The sequence below is a fragment of the Dinoponera quadriceps genome, unplaced genomic scaffold (assembly GCF_001313825.1).
Source record: "Dinoponera quadriceps isolate SergipeBrazil2010 unplaced genomic scaffold, ASM131382v1 scaffold321, whole genome shotgun sequence".
Lineage (NCBI taxonomy): Eukaryota > Metazoa > Arthropoda > Insecta > Hymenoptera > Formicidae > Dinoponera > Dinoponera quadriceps.
The window spans coordinates 82,408-102,086 of record NW_014554418.1 but is presented as its reverse complement, the minus strand read 5'-3'; the positions used below and the strand labels follow the sequence as shown (position 1 = coordinate 102,086).

Here is a 19,679-nt window from a genome sequence, read left to right as displayed (position 1 = left end):
ATGGTAGTCAGAGGAATCCCTGAAATAGTTCAAACTATCCGCAGGTTCAGATCAACATAAACAAAAAATTCTCTTCTATTTTGCAAACAATCATGCAAAATTGTTATTCGAGTTATTAATTATTGAAAATGGTCATGTATAAACATTTCTTTAATTAAATAACTTAAAAATTTGAGTAGTTATTTATATAGTAACAAATTAGAATATAACATAGCAAATTAGTAAAGTTTTTTTTGGTGAAAATGGCTTAATCAATACACGATGATTGTTATACGTAGCGATAGATTCAGTGTTCCAGGTTCCGAGTCCAATAGATTGATATTTATTGCTAGGCACAACAGCTGTCATGCACTTACAAATTAGGTCATTCAAACAACAAAGTCCTTTACCATTTTGCAAATAACCACACAAATTTTTGAGCTATTAATTAAAGAATCTACTACACATGTTCACTTGCAATATATTACGTCCTGGGTACCTCGGTAACTGAGTCCTGGGTAACTACGAATTCTTTTTTTTTTATATGATTGGGAAAAAGACGGACTTCGGGCAAGCGCTATTGTAAAAAGAATAAGATTATGACGGCTCGCCGTTAAACGCGCTATATGTTTCCACACGCGTCTTTCATCTTTTTCGCCTTCACGTAAGGCACGTAGTTTTGTTACATCCAGGGTAACCCGGGAACAACGAATCCTTTTCTTTTATGATCAGGAAACAGACGGATTTGGGCAAGCGCTATTGTAAAAAAGATACGATTACACGCCGCCAAATGCGTCATGAGTTTCCCAACGCATCTGCGATCTTATCCGCCTTCATATATAGTCGGTAGGACTCAGGCCCTTTGGAATTAGGTTCTTAGGATCGTTCATGACATCCAGATGATATTATGAATTTTCCAGGGTATCCGTTTTCCAATCCTCTATATCCATTTTCCACGCAAACTCCTCTCATTAGCGATTGTCATCCGCCACTCCCAAAAATCTTTCCTATATAAGCCTCACTCTCTTGCCGCGAGCACTCTTTGCCCGTTTGACTACTGTCGCGTATTATCGTTTTCAACATCTTTTGCGTTCGTGCCATTACAGCTTCCGTCACGACTTCGTCTTTGTTGTTCAGATCGGGATCTCTCTAGTGCCACCCGTTTGTGAAACTTGCTGTGTGTAACTCGGGATTTCTTAAAGATATTCGTTTCGATATTCCGATAATTAGTCCGAGTATCAGAATCGCTTGATTTAACCGTAGTCAGCCAGTGTTAGTCAGTCAGTCACTTCTTCTTTTTCTGCTACTAAGTAACGCGCTGTGCGAGTCGAGATCTCTTAAGTAAACTATTTCTCTCGGTATTCCGGGATCCCATAAATCCAGTACACCACGATCAACAAACCCATATTCTACGTACTATTCACCACAGTTGATTCACCTAAATCGTAAGTCTCTATTTCATATTTAAATATGACTTTTAATCATTTCAATCCAATCTCCAATCCCTCACTTCACTCCTCAAAACACATACGTACACAGCGTAATTATTATCTTCTTTGTATTATATAATAATGTTTTTCTCGCCATACCGATACATTAAACATTTTTGTTACGTTAAATCCGATTGTATTATATTAAGTTACACGAATTACTTTTTTTCTTAATCTTACTTTAATCTTCATCTTGTATTTGCATTATTCCAATAATGCTGATTTATAAAAGTTTGTTTAATGTTAACCCATATATCTCATTGTTTAACTTTAGCTAACCCTTTCATCTTTTAAATATTGTATCTTTTAAAATGACTTTTCTCATCAATTTACCATCATTATTAATCCATGTGAAAACCAAATAATTTTATTAGTATAAGTATTAAACTGTTTTATTGAAAATGCTCTAAATTTAACCAAGTTGTTAAAATTATTTATTCATTTACTTTCAATTACTTAAATCTGAATTCCCCTTTCAACACTCTTATATGGTCCTATCCTAGGTAAAGAAATTAAGTTCTTTGACCTAAATAAAGGACCACCTAACGTACGTTCTGTGATCGGAGTAAATGGGCCTCTCCGGACCTTGACCTGATCTGCAGACCTACCAGCACGTTTAGGCCTCGCGAATGCGCGAGTAAGCGATGTTTGTTGCGTACATCCTCTTCCAGGAAGTAACAAATAATTAATAATTCGAAATTTTGTGTGGTTGTTTACAAAATGGTGAAATGCTTTCTTGTTCACCTTAATCTAAACTATAAATATATAATGAATGGGACGGGTTTCGTTAGACACTCTGTATACGCTGTATACACTGTATAATGTCATTCTTGTTATCTCAAATATTGCCTGTACAATGTAAACTATGCAAAAGGAAAAAGAATAATTAAACAACGATACATATGATAGCGTCACCATGCTTATAGATATCGCTGAAATATTGTCACTATCGCTTCTTTTCATATAACATGTATGTTAATTTATCAGAAGAAAAATGTATCAGTGCAAATTCATCAGAAAAAATTTGCATAGTTGCCTAATTATTATAAATCATCAAAAAACATATGTTCAGTCATTTAAATAAATATGCATGACAGGCTTTGGTCTGTGTGTCCTCGCTTCGTATGCTCATAACCAAAACACNAGCAACGGATTTTTCAAACTCGGGCAAACCTTTCGCCGCACCCTGTACCTCTTAACTGACGTAATGTGTATGACATGTACTGGTGTTTGTGAAATTCTATCCGCCGTAGCACGTCGAAAAGTCTATTCTTATATATCGTTGCTAACATTTGAATCACATTAAAAATGATTCGCGCTTATATTCTTGTAGTAACATTTTTGTTCGCGATCACAGGACACCCCGCATGTAGCGAGAGGATATTAGTCGTAGCACCAACTCCATCATTCAGTCACCAAATCGTCTTTCGTTCTTTATGCCGTGCCTTACATAAGCGAGGCCACGAGATCGTGACCATCACGTCGATTCCAATGAGAAATTCGTCTTTACTGAACTATACGGAGATCGATATCAGCTCTCTGTATCAAAAAGCCGTGGATTGGCAAATGATTCGCACTTGGCAGAATTCTAATCAGTTAACATTTAAAAGATATATATGTAAATCGCTGAATATTATGATAGAAGAGATATTCAAGAATCCGGATGTGAGAATGTTATACACCAATGATAGCAATGAATCGTTCGACGTGGTGATGGTGGAAATGATAGCGTCACCGGCTATGAACATTTTGGGATACGTGTTTAACGCTCCTGTGATAGGTAAGATTTGTAACTAAAGAAATCGATTTCCATTATAATGATACGCATGTGACGATAATCGCAGATTCAGTTTTTCCACGAGGAAATTGATGTTAATTATAAATAATATGCGAATACACATACGTGCGAAGGTGTCTCTACGTTGGAGTTGCACTACCATCACCAGTACATCATTGGTAATCCACTTCTACCGTCGCATGTCTCGACTTGGGATACCAGCGTAACAAATAGCGACGGCATGAGCTTCTGGCAGAAGACTCAGAACTTCCTGTACGTATGGTTCTCCGTTTACGAATGGGTAAACGTGTACGTTCAGCGAGATTATGAAACAATCAAGAGATAGATAGGGAGTGACGTCCTGAGTCTCTACAATCTTGTGAGAAATATCAGTTGTATCAGTTAATAATCCTTGTCGTTAAGAACGCAGTGTTGACATCAGCTAGACCGGACCTACCAAATGTCATATATTTCGACAGTATACACGTGGAACAGACACCGCCGATTTTGCCGCAAGCAAGTATATTAACACCATAGCTAACAGCATGTCTTTTCTCTAATCGTTTCTAACGCACTCTGCGACGAATCGGAAGATTAGCCAGAGATATCTCAAGCAATTTTTCATTTCAATGAAAAACATTGCTTTAACGTGCGATATTATTGCGTTACTCGACAGAACCTCAAGATGTTTCTCGACGACGCCACTGACGGCTTTATTTACGTAAGTTTCGGCGGAAATATCGATATCACGGACGAAATTAAACGAAGCCTCGTGGAAGTTTTCTCGGCGCTACCTTGTAGAGTGCGCACATGTGCAACTTAACGAGCAATGTCTTTACGGCAGAATGGCTGCCTCAACAGGGCATTCTCGGTAATATTAATTTTTCTGACTCTTTTCTGGAATGAGCGGTGTCAATTTTAACAGCAGACAACCCGAAATCAACCTCGAATTTTCGAAATATTTTCTGGCGCCACTATTTTCCTACATGTTTCCGCAGCTCATCCTAAAATCAGAGCATTTGTGTACCACGGCGGACTTCAGAGTACCGAGGAAGCTGTACATTACGCGGTCCCTCTCATAGGAATACCTTTCCAATTCGATCAGAATTATCGCGTTTGTTACTTGACGTCGCTCGGTGTAGCGAAGCATCTGGATATCTTCACATGTAGCAAGGAGGATATCGATAATGTAATTCGCGACTTACTCAGTGACATGAGGTAACGATTGATCTATTTATCCGAATTTACACGAAATGAAGTAAAGTGAATGCGCGTCCCATCGTCCCTTGAAAGAGTGGATTTATCGAGCGCGAATGACGAAACGTGGTATGTAATTTTTACAGGTATAAAGACAATATGCTGAAACTTCGCGCACGTGCGAATGACAGGCCATACGACAGCTTGGGGAAAGCTATTTGGTGGGTCGAATTCGTAATTCGTCACAAAGGAGCGGCGTACCTTCGATTTAACGGCAACGACGAGTCGTGATACCGGCGGTACGACATGGACGTTGTCGCTTTCCTCTCGATCGCCGCATTCGCGATATGTCTCCTCGCTCTCGTCGCGTGCGTACGCGCGTCGTGTTTCGTTTTCCGTTACATCGCTGTGAATAATTCGGGTTAACGCGCAACGACGAAACGCAAACGCTAAAGTTCTATCATGTGTAAAGTGTTATTAACGTTAAACTGCATGGCCACACTGGAATTTCATCACGTAGTACCGAATAAGCGCGCTCACGAAGTACACGCTCTCCTCAGTTATAAGCCTTCTAAGTTAACTAGCGGTATGACAAAGTTATATGATTATCCTACTTCGTAGCGCATATAAAACGCATATGGAGCAACAGAGAGCACGCCTGAGTTAGCAGTTTTGGTCCTGCGCTAATATTATGAGGGTACATGTACAAGTCGCGCAGCCTAAAGCGCGAAATGCAATTAACACCGAGCCCAAATGATCGTTGATCGTGCGTGATGCACGAGTCAATCGAGTCAATACAGAATTCCGCGCATGTCACATGCCGGATGGAAGTAAAACGGTAGTCATTGAATTTTTCTCCCCAAAGCATCTGCGGGTCTACTCTATTACAAATGTTTGAACTTAACACGATCGCTGTGTAACTTCGCGTTGATCACACAGATCCCTCCCGCGTAGCGTCGTTCTCGACGTGAAAACCGTGACGTACGTCCGGCGGCTCAATCAAATTTACAATAAAGCGAAGCGGCAGGAACGAAGTTTGTTTACTCGAATTGCAGACGGGGCGGAGAGGGGAGCAGTTTCCACGGCGAACCAAGTGATCTGGCGCGATCGGTCGATCGGGAAAACGCCGAGCCGGGCACAAACGGTCGCCGTCGATGCGCTGCGTCGAAGCTACCGGAAGTGACTTTCTATCGCGATGCGAGAACGTGTCGTCTTTCGGTAACCGTACTCCCAAAGTGTCCCGGACTCATCAGCCGTGGTAACACCGGGCTTACTCGACTCGCAGCCGACTTAATTCAAGCTCAGCGGCGGGAACTTGCACGAAGTAGATTACCGTACCGCCGTAGTCCGCGCATCTACGGCGTCTACGCAGCTACGACACGGCTACGAGACGACGATGGTCTCGAGATGCTCTTCACAGGGATTTCGGAATTAACGCGCCGCACATCGCGCTCCTCAACGTGAAACCGAACGCGGCCGTACTCGTGTCTGCGGAAGTCGCGCGTACGTGCGTTCGATCGCGCCACGAAGTGCAGAAACGCGATCAACCGGTGATCTCCGTGGTCGCATGACAAATTTACCTCCGCTCTGGTTAACGCTGCGGAGGACATTTTTACATAGAGACGAGCACATGCGGCCAGTTTAATAGCGTCTGTCTCGCAGCTCGTTTCAATGGCAGCGAAACGAAGCGCTAACGATACTCATACTTGCCGGAGTACGATAGCGGGCAGTCGAATTCGTCCATTTCGATGATTGGACGGTACTCTCATCGCAGATCTCCACAATTACATCGGTCTCAGTATTTCGCGCGCACGTGTGTGTGTGCGTTTCGTGAGATTTAAACGTGAGCCGTGATTTCTCACGCGGACGTGTGACGATACAAATTTCGACGATTAAACGAAACGATGCGGGGGGTCGACAAGCTCCAAGCAAGATAGGAACACCTAAGAGAGTCGAAGCCCAATAGAAGGCTGCGGAACAATAAGGTGGGGAAGAGAGAAGTGGAAGAGCGACGTGTGTGCTCTTGGCGTTCCGCGTCAAGGAAGTTTCCCCTTTGGCTTAGCAGCGTCGTGCGATGCATTATGCAAGGTGGTAAGATCTAGTAGGGAACCTGCCTGTCTTTCCGACTGTCTACCGGTTACGCCGCGTACACTCGTCGCGATTGCTAAACCGTCGCGCCGCGCAGGGAGAACAAAGACGCAGAAACTCTCGCGCGCGCGCAACTCCGTCGAGTCGAATTAGCGCCGGCGGTTATTAACGATTCAAGCAGGCAGCTTGGGAAGCAGGGTCGAGCGTAAATTAGACATCGCTCGATATTCGCACGTTATTTCAGTGTCCGCGATTAACTATTGATCACCTTATGTATGCGTCATAAGCGGTGACCGTCTAAGTTTGTGGAACAGCTTCTCTGGCCGAAAACAAACAGGCGCGCACCGCGCATTACGTGGCGAGAGATATTTCAAGTAGTCCGGGATCCAATTATGAACTAGCGAAACGCGTAAACACCGTTAGTTCTACGAGACGATTTATTTAGATCAGTGTTCAAAATTATTTATTCGCATTTTCCATGTGGTATTTTCAGGAGCTATTTTCTTTTTCTTTTCTCTTCCGCTCGTCCGTCGTCGAGTCAAGCGATTGACAGTCGTAGCGCGCAATGTCAGAACCGACAAATTTATAAGACTTACGTAAAGAGGAAGCTCAGTCTAGAACCTATGTATGGTTTTAAAATTGAGATTGCATTGTCGACCCAGTATCGGCGTAATATCCAAATGATAAAATTGGCTCAACGTTACGTGCCAGTGTCGATGCGACGACTCTAGTCACTGACATCAGCCCGGCGTTGCATTGCGGGTAAGAGTTGATTAACTGTGCTTGAGCCGATGTTGCGCCACGATCACATTTTTTGTGGAGTATCTCCAGTGCCCATGTCACTGGCAAAATTCGAAACACAACGTGTTGCTTTTCGCGGGCGATACATCTGGTACCCAGGCAAAAGTCGGCTAGCTTTTCTATACGAACATTGCGCCCCGATCGAACAATGACAATTGGTCTGCCGTAATATTACTGATATCAGTCCGAAAGTTGAGTGTCGAGCAACAGTCGACAAATCATGCTCGAGAACTGTTAAGAAACTGAAAATTTGTTTGCATATTCTTAGTACAAATGAAGCTTATCCGTCTACAACATCTCAAGAATATGTTCTTATAGTCTTATTTCGAAATTCGAAGAAGTGATGAAGTTATAAGCGATTTAGCGCAGACTATCATCCGAATATTCGGCCCACTCAGATAGGGATTGGAGCGTACGAGAATTTTTTTGTGTTCGGAGGACTGCAGGTATCTAAACAAAGAAAATATGACCTCCTAGGTATACAATAAATTTTATATGTGCGTATCCTCGATAAGGTAAATTAATCAATGCATTAATAAAAAACTTTAAGGTATATTATAAGTTAGTCATTTGAAGAAATTCACAAGAATTCCGTAGAAGAAATGAAGAAGACAATATGGGCTACATTTCATCACAAGTGCTCTACAAATGAGAAACCACGACATATTGTCCACCAGGAGCGTGTTCACCACAGCTGGTGTAAGTAGCGTCGCGCTGAAACCGCCAATAATCTTTTGGAATTTCATCACGATCCACTCCATGAAGATGTTCGAAAAGCAATAGTCTATTTATGAGGATTTATTATTGCACTTGTTAGAACGGTATTTAAGCGAACATAACCAAAATAACGAAAAAAGTTTCAACGCGACAATCTGGCGTCTCGTACCTAAACATTTTTAAAGTGGCTTGAAAATGTTTATATCTAGTGCATATCTGGTTGCAGAAATTTTTAATAAGGATTACATGGTTGTCCTAAAAGTTATAGAGACGATGGGCATCATTATTGACTAGTAATGTAAGATATATATGGATTATGCGAACAAGTAACGACTCGCGCGAGCGGAGATCAAAAGTGCTGAAGATACAGAAGAAGCTCGTAAACGACTGCCAGCCGAAACAACGTAGAAAAAATATATGACTTTTTTAATGAAGAAGAAGGTTTGCTTCATGAACTAGGAATAGCAGATTAGCCAGAAATATATTGTAAGTATGAATTTGACCCGAAACATTAAACGCGTTTCTCGTTATTTTACGTAAACTCTGTCAAATCTGTCGATATCAGAACTCAAAAACTTCTAATCGAAATAGTTTCAGCTTATGGGTAATTCAAAATAACTCTTATATCTTTGGCCTAAATCTATAAAACAAATAAAAAGTTAATAATAAATTATTAATAATTAATATTTTTTTGGGGAAGAAAGTAACGAAAAGTCACGAAATATGACAAAAAATCAAATCTTTTCTTCAAACATATTTTTTTAAGGAAATTTTATAATTTTTTACCCGGAGCGAGGTTCATGCTAGAAGGACACTAATAACAAAGGACAATATATTTTGTATTTTTGTTTCAGATCATTCGAACGGTCGCTAACATATCAACGAGGAAATAAAATAACATGCTACGCTTTGTACGATACGGCGCATATCTCGATCAAATCTTTATGAAGTATTAAATAGAAATTTATATTTCTTAATTAAATATCTATAAAATTACAATTCAATTTCAATTTGATTAAAGTTTTTTATAGTTTTCTCAAAAAAGATTTCCTAAATATATTCTATTTCTAAGCGTTCTAGATCAGATTTCTCTCTTAATTATTGAAAAGTTTTTACCGAAACTACGGTTCTATCATTGTAATTATAACAGTATTATTGTATTAATAGGGTATAAAAATAACGCACATAGAGAACTGGTTTCAATAAAATTTTAGAAATGAGGAAGCGTCTACACAGATCTCACAACAGTGACGATTCTGAGGCAAAGTGGAACAATTATCAGTCGTATGGCTCAAAGAACGAGCGGGAAAGATAAAAGAAAGAAAATACACGTAACCCTCAAAAATTGTCTTGAAGATGCAATTCCAAACATTGGTTTAGATCAGTCCTGTGGACAATCTATATTCTGCTTTGTTATTTTTTACGATTTGTCAAGTGTTTTTTTATACTACTGACTGCATCAGTAGAAATCATTGAATCCCTTACGCCTGTAATCGGAATCAAAAGAAGCCAAAAAGCCTCTGTTGAGCCGCATATTAGCTTTGGATCTCGTTCTCGAAAAGTCATCGATGGTATTTCGACCAATAACCTTTCGTGCCTAGCTAGTCGTGCAAATGGATAACGAGTGCTTTCATCAAATTGATTGGCTTCTGCTTCGTGAAAAAAAGCCTCGCTCTCGGGACGAGGAATTTTCTAATAAAGTGAACGAAAATACCACCTATGCTTCATGTTGTGGGTGCGGTACAAAAGAACGCGGCTACTCGTAAATTATAACAACTTGCGCTACGAGATATTGAGAAACCGCGTCGGAATACGGCATGAATGCGTCGTCTTGTAACGCGCACTTGTCTCGGTTACCGATCTTGCTCGAGAGTTCTGTCGGTTCTGCCGATCCTGACGTGGTAATCTATGTGGCGTATGCGCGGCGCGTGACGCGTTACACGCGAGGTGTACGTTCTGCACAATTTGCGAATACCCGATACATAGTATCGCATTGTAACGGCGACTGCGGCACGATCGGCGTTCAGCCGACGTGTCAATATGCACTTTTGATCGGATCTACGAGCTCGCCCGTCTCGCTGCTTTGTCACGAGCGACGAGCTGTCTACGAGAAAATAAACTCGCGCCGCTTCGCAGCTTTTATGTCGCGTATTACACGCAGCTGCGAGACGGAAACTCGGGCGAGATGGAGATAAAATTATCGGATAGTTTCAAGGCGCTGAGCCGCGCGGCGGTTAAATCGGTTTCTCGTGTGCATTGATATCGATAATTCCGTCTACAATATTTAATAAAGACTCTCATTGCGGTGAGAGAATAGGACACGAATACAAAGAATACATTAGCTCATAAAGAGGGAATCCCGTGGAATATTTATAGCTTCTCCACGCGATTTTCCGTTGAATTTCTCTTACATATTAATTTCGTTAATAACAAAATACAATTTTCTATTTGTGAATGTAATGAACGTGTCGTAACGAACGTATCGCACGAGCAACAGAATAATTCGGAAAAATTGCATCAGCGTTTCACGAGTCTCTCTTCCTTTTTTTTTTTTTAATGACTCATTAACGTTGCAGCTGGCCCCGCCGCGCTGTATCGGCAACTTATGCGGCGCGTCGAAACCAACTAAATGCATCCTGCGCAAATTGGATCGCCAGGTTTGTTTATGAGGGAGCAAATATTTCGTCGTGGCCGCGGTAAATTGTTTTCCCGACGGCGAGCCCATGCTGCGCGCTTTTAATTTGCACGGCTGGCCTGTCATCGAAATGGAAAGCCGAAAAATGCGAACCGAATGAAAATTTAAGGGCACGGCACGCACACAAAAATATACTTCGTGACGTTGCGTGTTTTGATACGCGCGTTACGATACATAATATCGGATCTAATAACAAATCTAGACAATAGTTAATTCACGCGTTGGAATTTTAATTGAGCTCGGGACTTTCGGGATTTCTCATATATACGGGGGAAGTTTTTCTCCGATACCGAAGGATCCGTCATAAAATTATTTTTCCAATGTGCGTGCACGCGCGCGCAATTAACGGCGAAAAAACGCGTGCGATGCGCGTATATCACGTGCAACGAGCGTAAAAATATTTTTCACGAATGACGGAGAAAATTTCACAGGAAGCAACAAATGCAAGACGCGGCCGACTTGTTATGTAAGTCGTACGTGTAGCAGTGGTCGAACGTATGCACTTTTCAACATGTGGCACACGTTGAAGACGGCGCGTGCGATTCCGGCACCCCGGAGGGCGGTGATATAAAACCGCACGAAATTGTTGCTCCCCTGGCGGAAATAGTGTTCGCCCCGCATCCGGAATTTGGGACGTTTCGGGACGTTCATTATCCAGTAGCAGCCTCGCTTAAACGCAAGCACGTATCCCGCGCGATAAATATGTTGCGATGTGTGCCGAGAGAAAATGTTGCTAACTGAGCACTGTGTTGGTAACGTTCGCCAACACGCCTTCGACTTACTCTTTGTTTGAAGAATTCGTCGAATTCGCGTTTTACACAATATGACCGGTTGTTTCGTGTTAATTGAACCGTTGAGTGTCACTCACAGATGTCTACTGAAAAATGTCTCTCGATAGATCGCCGGTGACATCTTGATACCGTTGTTACACGATAAATCATATTTAGATTCGTCTGGCTGTCTTTCTGCCATGTCGCGCAAAAAAACAAATCCTAAATATACAGGTTATTCCATGAGCCTTCGGACAGATAACGTATATCCATCTAAAAATCCGTCTCTTCGTGGTTTCGATTTTACTTGGATATTATTCCGTCTTGATTCCTGATGGACAACGATACGCACGGGCGAATTTACGGCAGAGAAATATGACGGATCGATGGACGTCCCACTAAAAATCACATCTCCGTGATATAACAATGGACGACGGAAGATACGTGAGGCAATAATTGAAGGGAACAGCAGTGAGCGGTAATAACCACCGCGAAAAATCATTTGACCGTCATTACCTCACGTTTCATATCCTTCTTCGCCGCGTTCAATGGCGGAGCGATATTTGGGTATCGGAAATTGGGATGATTTGATCCATATGCAACGTCTTTCCGCCCTCATAATGACTGTATTCGAATCACGGGGATATTTGAATGTATAATCGAAATCTGCAATTTTCATCGCGTTTAACCCTTTTGCTATCGCGCATAAATCCTCCCTTCTGGCTCCCCCGCGAGAAGCAATTCCCATGCAAATTCGACTATATTTTTGCATTTTTGTTTACCGCGTTAGTAGACTTTGGGTCTCGAAATTTTACGAACAGTTTCAAAAACATCTCGAAAAGCATAATTTAAGGATACATGTCTGACAACAAAAAAGATAGGAAAAATCAAATCCGTTTTAGAGACGGAATCTCGACGTCGACGGATTACCGCGAACTTCACACGCACAGTTGTTAATAATCAACCGAGACATGCCCAGATTATCCCCTTTATGGAAATAAATGTGCTTGGGACATAGGTTGGAACCTACATAGGTAGAGTTGGAAGAAGCTCTAACTTGAAACCCTTTGAGCGCGTAAACGTCCGGCTCGTATGTGCGAAACGTGTTCTCGTAACATGAAGGACGGTTCGTCTTTTAACCCTTAGCTGACACACGGGGTTAAAAGTACCCCAGAGTGTTTTTGAACGCAAATTTTTCATAGTTGCGCGCCAAATTTGGTTCTGTGGCATCACCTAGTATTAGTCGAGGTTTGACCCAATATTGATAAATAAAACAATTATACACATTTTTTCTCGCTGGGGTCCAAAATACCCCCTATAGCACGTACGTTATTATTTTGACGTGTGTCAGCTAAGGGTTAAATATCGCACGGAGAACACTTTCGCGGCTTATTGCCCTTACTAACTTATCTACCCTTTCCGCTTCACAGCATAATCGAATTCCACGTAAACATACCTTGCTCCTCTTGTCAGATTGGAGTACCTAATACGCGATGATCGGGATGCTCCAATTCTCGTGACTTCACCGACCATGTCACTCGAATCTTATCGAGGGCGATCTGATGGGCCCGAAGTGCACTCACCAACGTCATACGCCGAAATGAAGCAGTACAGTTTGTAATTCAAAGTCTGAATACATCCAAGAGGAATATCGATCATTTATGAATCCGAGAGATTTATACAATTATAGTAATAATATAAGAAAAAGAAGAGAAGTTATGCTTGGTTACCGCAGTTTAAGTTATTCCAGCCATTCAATTCACGATCAATTTATTATATAATCAGAAGACAAAAGATTTTTGCACATTAAAAATTCTAACAATTAATATATTTAATATTACAGATATAATCGCTGTATGAATTCTACGCTTAGACATCCCGTCGAAATTACCCAACCGATTCTATCAGCCGTATCCACGGGCATTCCGCTCGACGACATTAGCGAATTCCGCGTAAACATCCGTTCCTCTCGTCGCTCGTTGGATCAACTAATACAGCTATCGCGAGAGCGCTCCAGTTTCCGTGACTTCTCTAACTACTCCGCCGCTCGGGTCCCATCGAAAGGACCTGATGGATCCGAAGTGCACTCACCGCCGGCATGCGCCAAAACGAATACCTTTGCAGCGGAGATGCCTGATACGACCCGTGAAATCCGATCCTGGTCAAGTCCAATTAACCCTGACCTCAACGCGAGAGTCGAGACACGAGGGGAAGGTCCTGATCGAGAATTCGAGACTTAACATGTATTCGAGCGGTAGCGGCGGCGGCGGCTTTTGAAGCGCCACACAGCGCGTAGCACCCNCCCAGGGGGGGGGGGGGGATTACGTGTTAAGATCTGGACCACAGACCGCGATATCTCACGTACAGACAGAATTGCTCTGGGGCGAGCTCGAATTTTCGTGCGCTAATGCGAGATCGCGTCCGCTTTCCATCTACACGCTCGATAACCTGTATAGCGCCGTTTAGCGTTTCTAACACTGTCGAGACGCGCGGATGTTAATTATTTCCGTGGTTTCTCCTCGGAGTTTCCTAATCACTTACCGAGCTCGATTAAGCATTGTGCTTAACAGGTGACCCGACCGCAAGACGCGTTCCATCGCCTCATGTTAAGGAAGTTATGCATAAGGCGGGCTCATTGATAATTACCGCGTGAAATCAGCGACAGCGGCATTGTTTAACAAAATATTTCGCCGCGCCGTTACGAGTATGAAACTGACAACCGCGATTAGTTAACACAACTGGATTTGGTATCCATTTAAGACTATTTTTACACGTTTTACATCTTTTCTTTCGAGATATGTGATAACAGCGCGGCGTAATATACATTGAAGACAATTTCTATAGGGTAAATTTATTAAATGAGATATCCGATTGCTATTTTTATTGTCCGATCAAGCGATGGCTATTTTTATCCGATGAAGTATCTGAAAAATTTACCGATCCAGTCACCAATGAAACATAATCGGGAAATTAGTTGTCCTCTGTATATCCATTGTAATTTTCATCGGATAAAGATACGACTTGATCGGATAAGATGAGGAAATAGTCGAAATAACATTACACTTGTTCGGACATATCCCTTTGCTACTTTTAATTGAATTATCCGATTAGATACGATCGGATATTTTTCTCCGTGTAACAGCATGATAACGTTAATTTTCAACCGAGATTTATACATCTAAGCGGATACCACTCTTCGCAACAGTACCACAGCAAAATCGATCACCGGCAGGACAGTCGCGGAATACCATGTCATTGCCAAATTGGTTCACACCTAATATTTTTATACGACACGCCCCGTGCCGTTTCATTGTCGGTGCATACACGCGCCACGGATTGATATATCGCGTTCGCGCTACCGTCGTGCGGTCGAAATTTCTCCGGTGAAATTTGAAAAATGCGACAGGACCGCGCGACGGGTTGTTCACGTTGCCGCGAGTTGATCGCCGATGGTGCGCCCAGGCAGTATCCAATTCCGACGACATTACCGTAGTAGATAGAAACGAGCGTCGCGTGGCACGCTGCATCAACCGTAATTTAGTGGCCCGTATTATGCAGGAGTCACGGCGCTAATGGTCGCCGCAGCGCTGGGGTTAATTAAATTTTATTACAAATAATATTACGCGATATTACACATAGAGAGTGAGTGAGTGAGAGAGAGAGAGAGAGTGAGAGAGGGAAGGGGAGAGAGAGACGCGAGGCGTACATTTTGTCCGTGCGGAGGTTTTGCGAGGAATTCGCACTCCGCGGCTCCGAGTGAAATATTAAATCGAGCTCACAAATTTCTCTTGCGCGATTCTATCTCAGAGTGCGAACGACTAACCCACGTAATTAATTCATTGCTCGGCCGTTACGCTTTACGTGCCTTCAGCGTGCCCCATTAAGATTTAAAATGTTATATGAGAGCTAAAACGCTGCCGGGCTAATATGTCCATCATTTTCGCCAACTCTCCGACGTTCTTCGTATATCTTCATGACAGCGTATCAGCGTATAATTGCAAACTAATCCGCGATATTAGTAATATAGTACAAGTAATACGATCGTAAACTTTAGACCGCGAAATATGCCTATGTAATTTTCAGTGAGAAAGAGAAAAGCGATTTCGCTAAAGCGTACGTTTCGCGACGATCACCTTCGAGGCATTAGCGTTCCAACCAATTATCTTCCTCGAATCACCCGAGGTACAACGTGAACAACGAGATACGCGCCGGCCAGCACTAATAACCTCGACCTCGACACCTTGGAAAATGTCGCAGCCGCTTATTACCTACGCTCGCTCACCGATGCGAAAATTACCCCCCGAGTTCGAGAACATCGTGGTGCGAGACGACAGCGGGTGGGTATGATTTAGGTGGAATAGCGGGACCATTCTTTCGGGAGGATAATCCGGCGGGTTCGTCCGGCGCTTCATTCATAATGCACGGCCATTTATAATGCACGTAGGAACGATGCATGCAGGTATAATTACAACTCCGGCGCCGCGCCGCACCAACCTCTCCGCGGCGTCCGACTACCGCCGGCGAACCCCGCCTCTCTCTCTCTCTTTCTCTCTCTCTCTCTCATTCGAGTAAACCGACGCTCTTTCCTGGTCGTCTGGCCGCGTTGCAAGGGTCATCTTTCCTCTTCGCCTTGTCCGGTCATTCGCCGGACTCGTTCTAACTCGCGTCTACGTTACCGATCACGCTAACGAGCTACTCCGCTATATTTCACGGTGCACTTTTTACCGAGCACAATTTAGCGACAATAATCGAATCCTAATGAATTCTTCGTAACGACGCGGGTATAAAATTCACCTTAAAAGGTCGCATTACGCAAGCATGACGAAAGAGAATGCGGCGGGTAAGAAATTGCGATACACACGAACAAATAGAAGTGGCGCCCGTGTAATATCGATCGTTCCTTTGTTCGTCCCATATGGAGTTACATCTGACGATGGGAAATATAATTTTTTGTATCGCTCGATACACCGCGCGCGCCTTTGTGTCGTCCCTTTTATGCTCAACGTGTCATCGTAAGATGTACGATCGCGAAATACAAGATGAAATATTTCCTTCTCCGTGCTTTCACGACCACGCGATCAGCGTGCCGTGGTTCATTAAGCGTCACTGAGTGCTTTATACTACGTCCGCGTAAGATATTTCGTCCTCGTTAAAGTGCCTCCTCTTATCGATTGCGAGCCGCGACGGTACGTAAGCCGCTATCGTATCCGATCGAGAGAACGATGTTTTCGACTACCGATCGCTTGCTCTTTCGAATACCTCTATCCATTTGCTGGAGAGAGAGAGAGAGAGAGAGAGAGAGCTCGCGGCAAGCTCTGTGGAAAGCGGCGATGAGGGCGGCGGCGAAAGGAAAGACGAAGAACGGAGAGCGACGGAAAATCCAAATTGCCGCACAAAGCTTTCGCGCAATCAGGTTCTCCGGTAATCTTCGCGCCTTCAAGTACTTCGGCACGATCGCGAAAGCCAATTATGTGGCTGACGTGCGTACAGATGCAGCTTTACCACGGGCTCCCGACGACGGGGAGAAAAGCGCATTACCACGGAGCACGGAATTACTCGATTATCACTAATTCGAATTATGCTATAGCTAGTTGTCCAAATCGTCGGTTGTTAATTGCTGTACGCGCGACTTCGTGCCGCCGCGACGCGCGTGCGATGCGCGAGAAGCGACAACGTATCATTCGTGCATCGTCGAGAAATTCGCCCTCCGCGATCGCAGTCACATCGTGGAGGCGCAACAATCTCAAACTTTCAGAGCCGACCCCGACGAAATTGCTTGAAATTCGGTAGAGTCGCGCGACAATTGAAAACTCGTTTCCACATGTTTATCTAAAGTCGTCGATCGCGCTTTCCGGCTATCCGACAATATTATTACTATCTAGCTACTACTCTCATACGATCACGAGCGAAAAACGCGTCTACTGCATCTTACGAAAAAATATTCTCAGTTCTCTCTCTCTCTCTCTCTCTCTCACCTGGTATTCAAATATCCCGACCGCGCGAAGAGGCAACGAGATACATACACGCGACGAGATGCAACCTCGTTTCTCGATCTTCCCGCCGCCTCGCGTATTTCTGCGGTCGACTTTGGTCGCTGATAAATTGCGACCGGTGAGAGTGTAGAAATTGCATACGCTGTTGCAAGGCGCGTCCCCGGTGTGCAGTAATCGCTCCGGCAGTGTCGGACGTGCGCGCGCGCGTGCGGTTCTTTCGTAGGTGAAGGTAAGGAGAAAGCGGAAAGAGCGGGAGGAGAATAGGCGAAGGAGAAAGTACCGGTGTTACGAATGTCCAGTCTCCGAGAATCCTCTCCGGACGGGACTCGTTAGTCCTTCCATGGCAGACTTACGGCACCCAGGACTCGCCCCACCTCGGCCACTCATCATGGCTTCGGAACGAAACGTACCGGCAAGGCAGGGCTGTTAGTTTCCTTCCGTTCAAATTACACCGGCGGTCTTCTTGGTCGAGAACAATCAACCCGCGTGATTCTCAAGAATACGGTCGGACGGGCGCGCATACGAAAATTCTGAACGCGAGATTGACGATTGAATCGCGCGAATGTGAATAGGAGCGCACAAATTGGAGCGTTGCGAATGAATGATCGATCTGGCTAATCGTGCGTCATCTGCTCTCGTAACAGCTACGCGATATACGTTGCCGCTGGTCTTGATGCGGAAAAAAACGAGCGAATGCGAAAAAACGCGAGCATACTTCCCTATCGATTTACCAGGGCGTAAATCCATTCGACGGGAACCGTCGCTAGTAACGGTAATTTATGCGCCGAGTGACATCACCGCGCTCTACGTACGCGGAAGTTTCTTTCCGACATTTAAGGGCTGGAAACTCGCGCGTCTCCTGTAGTTCGCGGGATAATCGATCGATCCGCGAGAACCGCGAACGACGCCGCAAGTGTCGCGAGAGACAAATTCACGCTGTCATCCCGATGTACCGCGTAGAAAGCTGCGCGTTAGTTATTCATCGTTATTATCGAGGCTAACGGAAGATAGAAACCTGATGACTGATTCGGCTTTCGACGCCCCCTCGAGCAACCCCTCGGTACGTCTTCGAGCGAGGGTGGGCAGGAGAAAGGAAGGGAGGGTGAAAACAGCACACAAGATGGCTGGCGGCGTATACGCATCCGGCGCGGATAACGGTGGAGGATTCGGAGGCGAATTCGAGCGAAAAAGGAGGAACCGGCCTGTGTGCCGTCGGAGATTTGATTTATATGTTAATCGCCAGACAGAGCAGTACGCTGCCGATGTCGGCAAGTGCGCAGCCTGGCGCGGCACCCTTTTACCCCTCGTAACAATTCTCGAAAGATCGCGTATAAGTAGACACCGGCTATATATCCTGAGGCAATATTGGTAGATACGACGAAAAAGTCCGATTCCTTTAATGGCCAGTCGGATTTTCGAGAGATTGTCACGAATATGTGATTATCCATGACATATAAGCGAGAGGTAACACAGGCCTTAAGGCTTAACGTAAGAAGAAGAAGAAGAAGAAGAAGTGATTATTCTTCGGGAAACTAATAAATTGTTTTCAAGTCAGTGAGGGGACGTAAATGAGCAAGGGAGTGGTTGAATAAACATATCTTTCATTATTCTACGCAATGTGCAATTTTAAAGAAGATTAGCGAATACTTCCGAAAAAATTTATCTCACGATATTCGATGATTGAGAGTACATGGACTCAGGCATAATGAAAAGAACGAGGAACAAGGAATTAAATATAAGGAATACTTTTTCCGATTTAACGGCCCTGCGATTGTTGTGTCTTTAGCTTTCCTTGTGGAATTAAAACGACTATATAACGCAATATAGGAAATTAGAAACAAGAAATTAAAATTTCGACATATGGATAACTACGTTTAAATTCACTAAATTCAATAAATTAATAGGGAAGTAAGAAGTTAGGAACACTGCCGAAATTCTGATCCTAAAATTTGCGTACTTATAAGGTTTCATAGTTGATTGAAAGTTAACCTTCAAAATGTCTAATGTATATTGATGATGAATATAAAATGAAAATCAGTTTGAATCAATCAATAATTATTACGAAAATGATATGTGTTAATGATAGAGGTTTTATGGAAAATATAGTAACAGTGGTAATTTCGTCTTAAAAAATGTTTTTATATCTTATTCTATATTTCTTTTGTTATTTTA

General features: G+C 43.4%; 1 protein-coding gene across 1 annotated transcript; it reads left to right on the top strand.

Moving 5' to 3' along the window:
• LOC106748351 (UDP-glucuronosyltransferase 2B17-like) lies at positions 1-4,734 on the top strand. Its single transcript, XM_014626782.1, has 9 exons — positions 1-44; positions 434-497; positions 2,847-3,249; positions 3,381-3,547; positions 3,670-3,762; positions 3,923-4,024; positions 4,066-4,117; positions 4,245-4,464; positions 4,590-4,734. Exons 1-9 carry the CDS (start codon positions 1-3, stop codon positions 4,732-4,734), a joined length of 1,290 nt encoding a protein of 429 aa, XP_014482268.1.
• The last annotated feature ends 14,945 nt before the right edge of the window (positions 4,735-19,679 follow it).